This window comes from Mytilus californianus, unplaced genomic scaffold, assembly GCF_021869535.1.
Source record: "Mytilus californianus isolate M0D057914Y unplaced genomic scaffold, xbMytCali1.0.p SCAF_12, whole genome shotgun sequence".
Lineage (NCBI taxonomy): Eukaryota > Metazoa > Mollusca > Bivalvia > Mytilida > Mytilidae > Mytilus > Mytilus californianus.
This window is the reverse complement of record NW_026262604.1, coordinates 64,620,643-64,635,060: the sequence shown is the minus strand read 5'-3', so window position 1 is coordinate 64,635,060 and position 14,418 is coordinate 64,620,643. Positions and strand designations below refer to the sequence as shown.

The 14,418-nt window shown below is 32.4% G+C and overlaps 1 protein-coding gene across 1 annotated transcript; it reads right to left on the bottom strand.

The window, feature by feature from the left end:
• Window positions 1-306: 306 nt before the first annotated feature.
• On the bottom strand, window positions 307-13,290 carry LOC127722190 (procathepsin L-like). Its single transcript, XM_052229089.1, has 9 exons — window positions 13,152-13,290; window positions 7,827-7,978; window positions 6,621-6,726; window positions 5,376-5,522; window positions 4,951-5,074; window positions 3,309-3,409; window positions 2,840-3,002; window positions 1,512-1,617; window positions 307-1,043 (listed from the first exon to the last, which is right to left on the bottom strand). The coding sequence occupies exons 1-9, from the start codon at window positions 13,191-13,193 to the stop codon at window positions 944-946; spliced, it is 1,041 nt and encodes a 346-aa protein (XP_052085049.1). The 5' UTR covers window positions 13,194-13,290; the 3' UTR covers window positions 307-943.
• Window positions 13,291-14,418: the final 1,128 nt, after the last annotated feature.

Sequence of the window (14,418 nt, the reverse complement as noted above, 5' to 3'; positions counted from 1 at the left end):
TGATTTAATGTAAAGTTGTTTTAAGGTATCTGAATAAAGGGGTTAAAATTGAACAAAATCCACAAGCAAAATAAATGAAGGTAATCTTGCAATATCTTTAATAACACGTTTTGATTAGATGGATTTGAACGAAACTAATGATAATCTTTTCAGATTGGATTACTTTCCAGTACGTGTAAACATTTAAAGGGAAAGACAATTTTGATAATATTGCGGGTTGTAGTTTTCTTATGAACAAGCATTAAAGACAAACAAAGAAACTATTCATTATAATGAATGGAAGCTTGAATGTAATAAATTCCATAATACATATCAGTATTCTTTATAAAATCATTTCTTAAAATTGCAACAAAAACCACATTAAATAACTTAAAATAAACGTTACTTTGTTTGTAGAGATTTAAATTTTTTGGAATATTTTATATGAATTCAAAGATATTTTTCGATTGCGTCATTAGTTAAAGTGTATGGTCGAAGTTTAAAATACAAGTGAAAAGTTCATTTCATTTATCTTAAATTTGTTAAGATGTCTTGAAATTGGCATTTAAATAATTAAATTTGTATTAGAAGGCACATTTGTAAACGACGCAAATAGCATGACATTTTAATACAAATCAATTGATATGTTTATATCTGCGAATGAATATGATAGTAACTGGTATAATGCCATGTTTTGTCTGATTTTGTATACAAACAAAAAAATCGCATGTCATATTTATGTTACTGTAAATAATGGAAAAACATCAACAAAAAAAAATCAATACATAATCGTTACAATTCTACCCTGGAATACAATATTATCTCGTTACATTGTATCTCTTTACATATGTGAAGGTGTTTTATTTACTATACATACAAATGAAATAAACACAATGCGATAATTCTATAAATACAAAAATGAAAAATTATAATGAAAGGTAAATAATTAAAACGTAAAATCAGTTCAGACAAGAGGGTAGAGTGCATCGGTGGCTATTGCACATTGGTTGTTTTTATTCCTTGACATTTTGATGTATCCATCCATTCCCCAGAAAGCACTCCAACTGTAAGAAAAAAGGCAAATGGACAGTTAGTATTTTCTAAAAATAACACCAGGGTTAAAGCGTTATAATAATTCTGTGATAAATTTAAATTTGAAATATTTTCATAACAATATGAATTATATATAGCATAACATGCTTCTTGAGTATATATACGTCTTCTATGTGCTGATAATACCGCATTCCTGTTTTAATGTTTACCAATGAAACAGAATGATTTGTTAAACCGTGCTAGCGCGAGTATTATGCTATTGTATCCTATGATAATATGATAATAATGTTTCATAATTTATAGTTTATTACATTAATTAATGTATTTCATATGTCTTATTCGTCTGATGCTATTATCGTATTTTGATTATCCCTATATGAGGAGACTGCTATTTTACTAATAAGGAAATATAGCACTTTAATGTACCACCATAAAACACCTGACTACAATTATGTTAATACAATAGAACAATAGCGTACCTGTTTTTCACCAACCAGTAATCCTGACCATTCTCCGTCCCATAACCAACAACTAAAACACCATGGTTGTAAGTCACAGAGCTACAAGTTGGATCGTCGAATATACCTAAAATTATTATAAATCTTTAGAAACGAGTTATTTGAGGTAAATCATAAAAGAATATTTCATATAATAATGGAGACACAAATTCAGTTATTCGAAGTCTGAGAAAAGTCAATTTCAACTTGGACATTAGACATGAAATCGATTAAGAAAGTGAAGATCCATGTCATTCTTGTTATTTTCAGGTGAAAAGATACACAAAGCTATATTCTTAACAAATTTTACAAGATTGTTTTAGTATTTTGAAATGTCAAAAATTAAAAGCTTGAAAATTCTTATTTTCACAGAATTTAGTGTTTTGACTGCTGAAACGTTGTGTCAAAATTTTGACTCATATCAATCATACAAAAGCGTTCTTTTGTTGTTGTGTATATTTACATATCCTTGGCTTGCTCATTTTTTCGGTTGAACTTCCTGATGGAAGTTTACAAAAAAAAGTCTTGCTTCGGACACTTCTTTATTTCGGTTCTAAGAATTATTATTACTGTGTTAGACAGAAAATAGTAAAATCACAAAAACACTGAACAAAAACGGAAAGTCCCTAATCAAATGGCAAAATCAAAAGCTCATACACATCAAACGAATGGATAACAACTGTCATATTCCTGGCTTGGTACAGGCATTTTCGTATGTAGAAAATGGTGGATTGAACCTGGTTTTATGGCTAGCTAAACCTCTCAATTGTATGACAGTCGCATCAAATTCCATTATATTGAAAACGATGCGTGAACAAAACAAACAGACATAATAGGTAAAAATGTCAAATACACAGCAGTCAACATTGTTTTATAATCTTAATCATTAAAAAAAATATGTAACAAAGAAGCACAGAATGGCATATAGACCAAGCATATTAGCAAAAATTAAAGACAAGAATACACAAATTTGCCATAGTACAATAACACAATGCCGGAATATATAAGTACAGAGCCACGTCATATATGTAACAAAGAAACACAAAAAGGCATACAGATAAAGCACAACACCAAAAAGGCACACAGACAAAGCACATCAGCAAAATCGAAAGACAAGAATACGAGAATATCTCAAATAATAATGAAAGGACATACAAGTACCACAAGCATTATATACAAGTTTATACAATGATACGACGTACCAAACTGCCTTAAATTAAAAGACATACATCATTGGTTCAAGAAATATAGGCATGAGTAATTAATTAATTCATATGTGTAATAATACATGATAGATATATGCATCATACCTGATCTGTAGAGTTGAAAAGGCCGCTTTACATCAACCCCGACAGCTATTGGTCCAACGGTAGCTACTGCAGACTGAAGAGCCTTCTCATCTCCAGATTCAATATTGGTAAATCCTGTGGCTGTAGCTCCAACATCATTCTCCTTAAATCTACACTTGTCATCCTACAATTGTAAAATTATTTGGTTGTACTAACATCACATAATGTTTTATTTAGGAATACTATAGTATCCTGTTAAATAGGGGAGACCATTGCCCTAAATCAATAAGAGTTAGTACAAACTCGGTAATAAACCTTACTAAAGAATTGATTATTAAATCTCTACAACTGAACTAAAAAAAAATATCCCGTGACACCAGGCGACCTACTTTTTCAACATCTGAATAATATCTAGACGATTTGTTCTTTGTAAACAATCTTGGGTATTCTAAATATAGATATTTTACTAAATGTATCCTACTCAACTAACCGTAGCTTCATAAGGATAAGAGGATTCAGTATCTATCCCTCCATTGTCTTTAATGTATTGATATGCTTTAGACACATACCCGCCGTGACACCCTTTGTTACCTACAGTTAGAACATGCATAATCAGGAACTTTATAGAAAATGTTATATAATTACAATCAATTTATTATTTTTTAAACTTTAAAAAGAGTGATTAATTGACCGATGGAGTGATTTAAAATCCAGCGGCAAATATAAAAAGTTGAAAATTGAGCCCCGTTTATTTAGATACGATTTATTAGGTTATAAATATGGTAATTCTACTATCTTAAAATTTAGAGAGGTGATTAATTGAATGATTGGTTGACTGTTGAGAGATTTAATGTACAGTGGGAAATATTATATTTTGATTATTGAACCGGTAAATTTAGAAACGATCCGTGAAAACTGATTGATCATTTGAAAAAACGTATTCTTAAAAGTTACAAAATTAACAGTTTTTTTTTAGTAAATTCTTGAAATAGTGGTATTTGCTGTACTGACATTGATTTCGTTTTTAAAAAAAACTAAAACATAACTAATTTGTATTGCTATATTCGTACATTTATGAGTACTTTGTAAATTTGGAAATCATGATTGATATATAAGTTTCAATTGGCTCTGAACTAGCATTCAGTAACGGCGAATGCTCCTATATCGGTGTTTAGTGCCTTTATTTAATGTTCATGATTTTTTGGGTTGCCTCGTATCGATCTATTAAGTTAAGCAAATTGCATCTGATTTTTTTTTAATTTTTGCTCTTGTGTTGTGCTAATAAATCATTGCCGACTGAAGGGCGACTGGTATTGGAAATATGGTCACTCTTGGTTATCTTCCGACCGGCGGTAAAACCCTTGCCAAAGTGGGGCGCCTCTTTGACCTTGCGGGATGGACAAGTACGCAGTCACATGGTCTGAATGTAGACGTTAAATCTGATGCATCGTTTTAAGTCAGTGCCACGCTCCTTGCACATTTAAAACCCTTACAACAACTTTTTGCGGGATCCGTAGGTGACCATTTTGCAAGGCATATTTTCTGCCCCTGTCTAATATACTCCCAGTTCAAGTGATAGTCTAAATCGTCCCGATATATTTGCCACTGGATGTTATGCAACCAACATTCAATCAATCAATCAATGTCTCAATTTGAGGGAAGGCGTCTGTCATTTATTAATGTATGTGGAAATCGTATTTATATACTTATTTTGGATTAACTAACCATCTAATTGTCAAGTAATTCAAACTGGTGTTTACAGTTTGATCCAAGTCGTACCGTTACACAACAGTCCAAGCATAGGTAAGAAGGAGAGAGCTTACACAAATGTCACATTCAGTAAGTGCTTTCTTATATCAGGAGCGTGTCATCCAGTTTTCGTCGTTGGTTGCTGTCTGTCATAATTGTTTACCGTTTATTGTTTAATGTTGCAGTCCTTCGTGATCTCTTTTTTTTATACTTCACAGTTTGTCATTCCTAAGCTTTTTAAAGTTTACTTTACGTTATATGTTGTAATCATTGTTGAAGACCCTGTGGTACCCTGTTCTTGTTCCGATCCTTGTGCTTTGTTCTTTTGATGATAGTTTTACATAGTCGATTCTATAACATCTCATTAGTCTTATAATACTTACCATAATTAGATGAACAATCCACAAGATTCTGTTCCGACAATGACACAAGTTTCCCGGTCTTTCTATAATGTTGACCTTCCAATGAACCAGTGGCTGCAAACGACCAGCATGATCCACAATGTCCCTGAATGCAAAAAGCGATGCACACAAGATAAGAAAAATATTATTTTTTTCGTATTCAATGCACAAAAATATGACTGGTATTCATGAAATGATCCGTTTTCTTGACAAAATTAATATTGCTGAAATATTTTTTCCAATTGTATTCACTTTCAGTCATGTGTATACTTAAAAAAAAAGCATGTATAAAATAATGATTTATGTACCGTAATATGGTTAAAAAAATAATCGTGTGCATGTACGATATCGCGATTTCCTTGTGTACTGTATATTGGTTCGTGTAAAATACTAATGAGATTTGATACCTGATTTTTAACAGCTGTGACATATCCTAGCTTTCTCCAGTCGACTTCCTCCGGTTTCTTTTCATTATTCGGTGGGAGGTAAGTAGATCCATCTGATGAACGATTGTTTCTGTATTGTGTCAACATCTGATTTACTTCACCTAAGGACTAAAAAAGTGTTAACATCATTGATTTGGCGTAGGTAGGATTTTTCTCCAAACGCTTACATTCTAGCACTTCGATTTCCACAGTTGTCCTTCTTACATTGTACGCAGTGTTAATTAGTGAGATTGAGGGCGCTTTTGTACATGTTCTGAAATTTATCTCTTTTTTTAACACTAATTAATTCTTTATTGTACTCCTTGTTGCTTTTACAAAATACTTAATGTACAGCATTCCATCAAGTATCCTAGTTACATTTATACTGAAAATCCATGGAGAATATAGAATATTCAGAAAACAATATTTTAATTTTTACATAGTCATCATAGAACAGTTTTTATTTCTATAATTACGTTATAATCATAAAATCATATAATCATAGAAAAGTATAGATGTTAATCATGCTGTGTCGTGATATTTACGGAAAATTATTGTTTGTTCTACCGTTATCGATTCTTTCAATAATATTATCTGTTACGATCTATTGAATTGTGAGACAGCGTGGCTGAATTTTTTTTATCTCACTATTGTGTTTTAAAGAATTTTTTAATCAAGTTATTGCACAATATTATTATTATTTTCTTCGAATGTTTGACTAAATAGGACTAGAACATAGGGAGACTTATACTAACAATTAATTTTAAGGTGGTACCTAACACTACAGAGAGATAACTCTGTAAAAATCAGCTAAACGTTTTAATTACGTTGTATTGTTAAGGAAATATTAAGCTTCTCAATGATCAAAATTAGTGTTTGTCAAACTGCTATATAACCAATGAAATTTTTCTGATAAAGTGGTTGGTTCAAATTTTTTGAAATTTTTATATTTTTGTCAAAGGGTCAAAGTAAACATTTTGTCAAATTTTTATGAAAATTAAACGAGCCAAATTAATATTAGTCAAGGTGTTGGGTACCACCTTAATGCAATTCACTAGTCGTCTCATGGGGACGTTGAACCGAGCTGGTAACTTTTGATACATGTGTAGGGGGCAAGAGTTTATCAAAGACATTCGGGCTAAAAACAACTCATGATAGTACTAATTTTACTTAAGCAATTGTGTCTTACCTTCTGCCAAAACAAAAGTAATTTAAGATAACAATTACCAGATCAGCGAGATGATTAATTCCAAGCCAGTAGCTATGTTCGCCTCTATCTGCCGCCATATTGTGATGTTCTATAAAGCGGACATTATCCTCCCATATCCAACGCCTGCAAGGCAACAAAAAAAAAGTAACTCAATGTCATTGAATAAAGGGTATGGAAAAATCCAAACTTCAAATATCACAATTGTTAGTCTTAGCGTAGCGTACTCATTTGAAGTGTAAATGTTAATGATTTTTGTTTACGATGTGGTCACACCATATACTTAAACATTGTTATTTGCGGTTAATCGCTAAACAAGCGGCATTCGGCATTAAGTTCGAGAATGGTATGTAGTGACATATTTTCTTGTAGATTTTTGTTTTCGTTGTGAACCTACGCGTTAAAATATCGGCACAGGATTTCGTTATTATGCAAAGCTAGGTTCATGTTTATACCACACAATATTTTCTTGGCCATACTATGCATAGTTCCCACTAGACTTTCAACAAGCCAGGCATCCATCCCGACTGCAAAGTAAATTAAAGCACACATTCTTTTGGTTTCACAGATGACAGCGGATATGTTCCAATTGTCGTAACTATAATCCCGTCCCCTATCCCCCGTATGTGACCTACCCAATTAGACTTATAACAGGGTTTGTACTAACATGAGCAACACGATGGGTGCCACATGTGGAGCAAAATCAGCGTACCCTTCCGGAGTACCTGAGATCACCCCCAGTTTTTGACGGGGGTTCTTGTTGCTCAGTCTTTAGTTTTGTTGTTTTTGTTTTGTGTACTGTTGTTTGTCTGTTTGTCTTTTTCATTTTAGCCATGGTGTTGTCTTTTTATTTTCGAACTATGAGTTTAAATGTCCCTTTTGGTATCTTTCGCCTGTCTTGTGGACGTTTTCATTCAAACGGAGATGAGAAAAAAAAAGCATGTACATTTTTACCATTTTGTAGCGATATGTACATTGAATATATGTATATAGTTGCATTTCCAGTGAACCAATAGTATATCAAAATTCAATAGTCTAATTATCTAAGTATTTGTATAAAAACTGGATTATAGACTAAGCCGAATCAGCGGAATGTTATAATTAGCATTAGACACTAATTTTCGCTGAACGATTTTCATTTTTTACGCATGATGTGTGTTCTTTGTTTCCTCTTGGTTGTGCCCTTTTAATCTTCGATTTATGCAGATATAATATTCCATACTCACGTATTCAAATCTTCAGTATTATCTGAATAGGTCTTATTGTAAGATGTCTTGAATAGTTCCCATTCATTGTCGAGGTCTGCTGATGTGAATATCAATGAACCAGCTAGAGTCTGTCCAGCACATACTAATATCAAAAATAGTTTCATCTGAAACTAAGTTAATTATAGAAATAAAAGATTGAACTAAATAAATAATGGGCGACAATCCATCAAACCAGAAAGAGTATGTCCAACACACAATACCGTCACAACCCCTCGCATCTGAAACTAAGTACAGTACTTATAGAAATAACAAATAAGAAATAAAACATCAAGGAGCAACCAAAATCCAAAGGTCGAATAAAACAGCAAAGACTTCCCACAAAAGAAAATCGATGAAAAGACAAACAACAAAAACAAAACTATATACAGAAATATTTGCTAAATATTTAGCAACACTAATTTCACCAAGACCCTGGGATAAACTCGGGACTTCGGACACTACGAGGAAATATATCATGTACAGCAATCCAACAACATAATAAAAAATATTATTCCAAATGATATGAAGGAAAAGAGATGTGGGGTACCATAACGACAACTACATTTTCAATGTATATACTGTAAATTCAGAAATTATTGCGTGCATTTATTATTGCGATTTTTCAAAAATGGACAAGAATGCGAGTTTAATTATTGCGATTTCAGAAAAATCTACATACAGATTTATGTTTTAGTTATCAAAATGCGAGTTCTTATTATTGCGATACTCATCTAGTCGCATTATTCGCATTAATAAAAACCTCGCAATAATTTCTGAATTTACAGTATGACTTTTAAACAATAAAGATTTCAATAACATAATCAAGAGAAATTTGGAAATAAGACGTTGAGATATCGGAGTAAGCGTGATAAGATTTTGTTTTTCGTAATCGTTACATAGAGAATAAACCATGGTATCAGAGAAAGTAATGTGCTGCTACGCGAAAAAAATTTCTTCTCAAGACTGGTCATTTTTGAAAAAAAAACCTTCCTTAACACGATTTATATGTTTGAGTAAACTGAATATAAAAAAGAAATAATTAAGTCATAAACATTCGATTTAATTCCATATTCTATCACTAAAACGTAGTTAAAAACATCATTTTACATTTGATAAAAACGCACACACGATCAAGCGTCTCCGTGAAGGAAAAAAGGGATATGCGTTTTGGCTAATACCACGACAGAGGGGGCAAACAAGGCATATCCTTGTGCATATACGCCGGCGGTGAGAAATGAACGATACACATTCGATAAAACAAAATGCATGACAAATACACTGGCTATCAACTATCTAAAATCCGAAATATTGATATAAGGTGTATAATTATCAGCGCATTACATTCCTGTTACGGATTTGTGGTACAATATCAACATCGTTTTGTAAAATATTGCATCTATAAGGATATTCTAAATCAAAATGAATAGTTTTGTCTCTGAAAAAAAAATAAATATAATATTCTGAAATATCACATTATATTGCTTAAATTATATTGGGAAAGCCGAAGCGATGAATAAACTACAACCAAACAGAGGTCAGTTGTGTTTTATACATTTTCAGTCTAACTCTAGGTATTTTATTTTTTTTTTGCGGATTGACTACTCATTTTCATCTAATTTTTTTTTCTCGTTTGTGCACAATTTTTTTCTGCATTTTATGTTGTAGACTATTTACTTTCATCCTGTTTTATGCAAGGTTATTATTTTCAGCTCTTACCAATCCAGGATTTTCAATTTGTGGTTCGTTGGATCTCAATTATGATGGAAATGTTCTTGCTTGCCCCTGAATTTCCTACTGTGGCGCCACGAAAAAAAGGCGAACATTCCTGATGACATAAAAAGAACACATCTGTTTGCAGAACATTGGAAAAGAAAAACAAAGTTTGTCTGCATATCGTTTAAAAATCATAAGAGAAACAAACTCTTCCACCAAATCTCGTGCAATACGATATTTCTCCGGTCGACTCTCGATAGTTCAATATCAAATATTTAAAACGCACGGCGAGCTTCGCGTTTGAAAAATTCAAAATTGAATTGTCTCGAGTGGAGAAATCTCGTATCTCACTCGATGCAGTGGTAGAATCTAAATATTTTTTTTTATATATCCATTGATTAAAAAAAAATGTTATTTGATCATCATCTATTATATTTATCTGAATTTGAACGATGAGGGATATAAAGTATATTCTAAATCGATTGATTGAGTGATTGTTGGTTGCTTAACGTCCAAGGGCAAATATTTCATGTATATTCAGGAAGAGAACAAATTAACAATAAATAAATTAGGTAGGTCCTGTAATAGGGGCGCCCGGGATGAATGTCGGGAATCTCAAAATGCCACTGGAAAATGAGGGTATATTGGATAGGGACAGCAATTGAGCCTTGCAAGAAGTCACATACGAACCCCTCAAAGAGTTGAACCAAGAGCTCTTAACGTGCAGAGAGCTTGGCATTCTCTCTACTCGAGTTATCCACAATCTGACTGGACGTGGCTGCGTATTAATACATCCAGTACAGCCAAACGGACCACACGCTTTGGCAAGGGTTTTACTGTTATATGTAACTTTAACTACGATGGAATACCCCTCAATATACATTTTACGAGCGCCGTTGTTATATAATTTACAGTACACTAAAATTCTAATTTATGGAATACCCGGTACACATAATACACCAGTCGACAGTACACTACGTGTTTTGTCAAGAAGGCTATTTCCATGTTATGAAGCATTTTATGACAGAAACGATAGTTTGGTTCAAGAAATTTTGACCATATATCCTTGCTTGATTAAGATATTAGTTACAATATATTTCAAATGAAAGAGATAATATGCTAAATAGTTTCTAAAATATAACACTAAATAAAAACATATTCTTCACTAGAGTCTATATGCTTTCCTTTGTCACTCGCTTCAATTATCCCATTTGAAGGTACATTGCTCACATTCTACAGTACATCTTAGGGAATATCGGGCATACGGGATCAGCATTGGATATTAGTTTGTGATTCTATGAATTTTGGCACAGATATATAATATTTTTATAAATCGCCCATATGTGAATCTCGTGTACAATGTAAACTCGGTGAAAACTGACTTTACCTCGGTCACTTTGAACTAGTAGAGTAAACAAAGGGACATACGTTAACTGGAAAGCAACCCAACAATACACAAAACCTCAAAAAGTATCAAAAAGGGAACAAACAAAAAGACAATATAGCATAAATTATGTCCCGCCCTAAATAGGCCCGTGTTAAGACAAATCATGCATTAATTTAAAGAGATTGCAAAAACAATAAAGCTTCTTTAAACAAGACGTTAAAAAAAATTAAGACATGCATGTATATAACGTGTATAATATAAAACAGTGTCTAGTTTCCTGATTGTATTTGTAAATGACAATATGGTGGGATAAAACAAGTAATCGAACTTCCCGTCGGTTTCCTTTTGAACTCCAACCTCATGATATATATATAAGATACTTTTAAGAAAGAAAATAATGATTGATTCATTATTTGTTGGCTGCTTAACGTCCAATGTCAAATAAAGTAAAATAAGAATCCACCCATACAGTACCGTATCAATAGAATTGAAAATAGATGCAACGCTTTAATTTAGATACTTTCTTTCACTCTTATATTAATCGCTGCACTATCAAGAAGCTGTAATAAAATCACAATAAAAAAGGCACACACAAATACGACATTACGCACAAAACGAAAACTACCGTTAAATACATCGTCGTTTTCACAGAATTTTATAATAAGGGTCCGAAAGATCATACAAGTACCAGTCAGCAGAAAAACATATTGAATGTATGTTGAAGGCCGTATGGTTACCTGTAATTACTTACATCCACTTTATTTGAACTTTTGTGGATAGTTGTCTCATTGGCAATACTACCACATCTCTTTATTCTTGTGTGATTCTAGGGAAATTATTATGCAGGGAGAACCTTGTTATATTTAGGTTAGTATTTATGAAAGATCAAAACTATATGGTTACTGCATGTTCCTAACAGGTCTCTAGCCTTTAATCCCCCCCCCCCCCCCCCCCCCCCCCCCCCCCCCCCATATAACACAACAGAAATTCATTTATCAAAATGACTAGTAAATATCAATCGTTAGTTCTAAAATAGGAGGAAATGTTGTGGATACGACATGTATATGACACACAGTTGTTAAATGCTTTTGTTATTAATCAAAATGCGGATTAATTACTTGTACAAGTGTGAACATCTGTAGTACATGTATTTATGTAAATATTTTAAACTTTCAATTTTCAAAACAAGTAAATAATATTATAGACAGTCTTTGATTAATCGAATTAATTTTTACATGTAAAACTATAAGACAAACATATGTCACCTAGTATCCTGAAAAGAACACTAAAATGAATTACAAATGCCTATTGTTAAATGCCACATGGAAGAGAAGCTTATTGTAGAGTATGGGTTTTGCTCATAGTTGAAGACCTTACTGCGACCTATGCTGACATCCACTTCATTAGGTCTATAGATAGTCATCTAAATGGCAACCATACCACATCTTCTTATTTCTATAATGAAACCAAATTTTGAAATTACATACATAGCCAACCTACATGCGGTGGTGGTATACTGTTTTCTGGTGTTCACTCCAAAATAAGGTAAACAAGATATTACAGGCATTTGCCACTTCTATCGAGCTGTCCAACACAATGCTACAGTAGTTATTTCAAACACTGACTCATAAACGTAACAGAAAAAACTACAACCTGTTATAGTTATATTTCTTTTATTTAGAAACAAAACGGTACATGCGGTCGTATTTGTTTCAAGCGAGGATGATAACTCTTGGTTTGTGGTAAACGTGTCACCGAGTTATTAAACTTGTAAATAATATTTCTGTCAAACAAGAGTTGTCGGTATACGAGCATAGTTTTTATATGTTCAAGGAAAGTTTTCTTTTAAAAGAATATTTAAATTAACTCATATGTACAAGTAAAAGTACATCCATGTAAATACATTGGCAGTTGTAAGTTTAAAAGTAGTTGTTGAAAATGTATACATAATTAATTTTAATGAAGACTGGATTTCTATATTCAAAAGTGAATATTATTGTAATACATTTGTTTGTTTAAAAGTCCATTAAATACATCGGTATCAAAGCGAAATTTTGAGATACGTGTTTCCTGAATTTGAACTGTGAAATTCAATTCTAATTTCAAGAACATCAGTATTCACAATTGCCAAAACAATATCTCACAAAATATCACGTAGACAGCTACGTATCAAAACAAACGAAGAAAATGCATATAACCTTTACCTTCATTCTGCAACTTTTTTGTATGTTCGCCACAAAAGACATGTTATCTGTAAGCTGTCTTATATTTAATGTTTACTTGTTTTTATGATTGAATTTCATCGTAGTTATCAACAGGAAGAAGGAAGAGCTTATTATATGTAATTGAACCTTATGATTTCCGTTAATTTACTTTATCAATATCTCATGACATATTTTCCTTCAATGTTTAGTTTTAAGTAACGAAATCTGAACGACATTTTTTTTGTATCTCTTCTGTGAGTTCTTGAAAGAAAAATCGTTAATAGAAATATAAGATATCATAAAAGTAGTTGTAGGAATAAACGTTAATAAAACAGCAATCCAACAATCCTAAAGGTTCAAACACATCTAGATGTTCCTTCATGTTTGCAACGATAGATATGGGTAATTCAGTTAAGTACTAAATGGTTTCCGAATTGAGACATGTTGTGAATATTAGCGTATACCACACTTAATACTACAGACGATCTTCAAATTATTCAAGTAAAAAAAGATAAACAACGACTTTTGACAGGCTTTTTGAAAATATTATTTTTTTGAATTTTATTTGAATAATCCCAAAGAGAGCTAGCTGGATAGTGTGATTCCCATAAGCATAAGACAACTATTCACTAGAGACTAACGGACTTGGGTATAAGAAACTATAGCTTACATGTACCATACGGCCTGCAACAATGAGCATATATCATACCGTATAGTCAGATATAAAAGGTCCCGACAAGACAAAATTTTGAATGACTAAAATGAGGACATCTACAGCTTGAATAAAAAAAAAAGGAGATGTGTATGATTTCCAATGAGACAACTATTAACAAGATACCAAAGGACCACGATTTGAACAACTGCATGACACTGTCAGGGTTTCAACACTATGTGAAACTCATACCACATAATAAGGTGTCCGGGCCAGGGATAGCAAAATGTAAAATATCGGCCTGAATATTAATTTTAGTAAAGCAAATGAGAAGAGAGTATTATGTATATATATAATTGGTAATTATTTTCTCAAAAAAAAGGTAATACATGTTTTCTACAACAACTCTTCTTCAATTTTACCATATAAGACAACAGCATTAAAAAAAGACCGGATTTTGAAATTATGGTAATTGTGTTAGGGTATAATTATTACGGTTACGTTGAAGGGTGAGCTCTATAACTGATTGATTGATTGGTGTTTAACGCCACTTTCAACACTATTGTGCTATTTCATCGCGGTCAGTTTTTTTTTTGGTGGGGGAAGCCGGAGTGC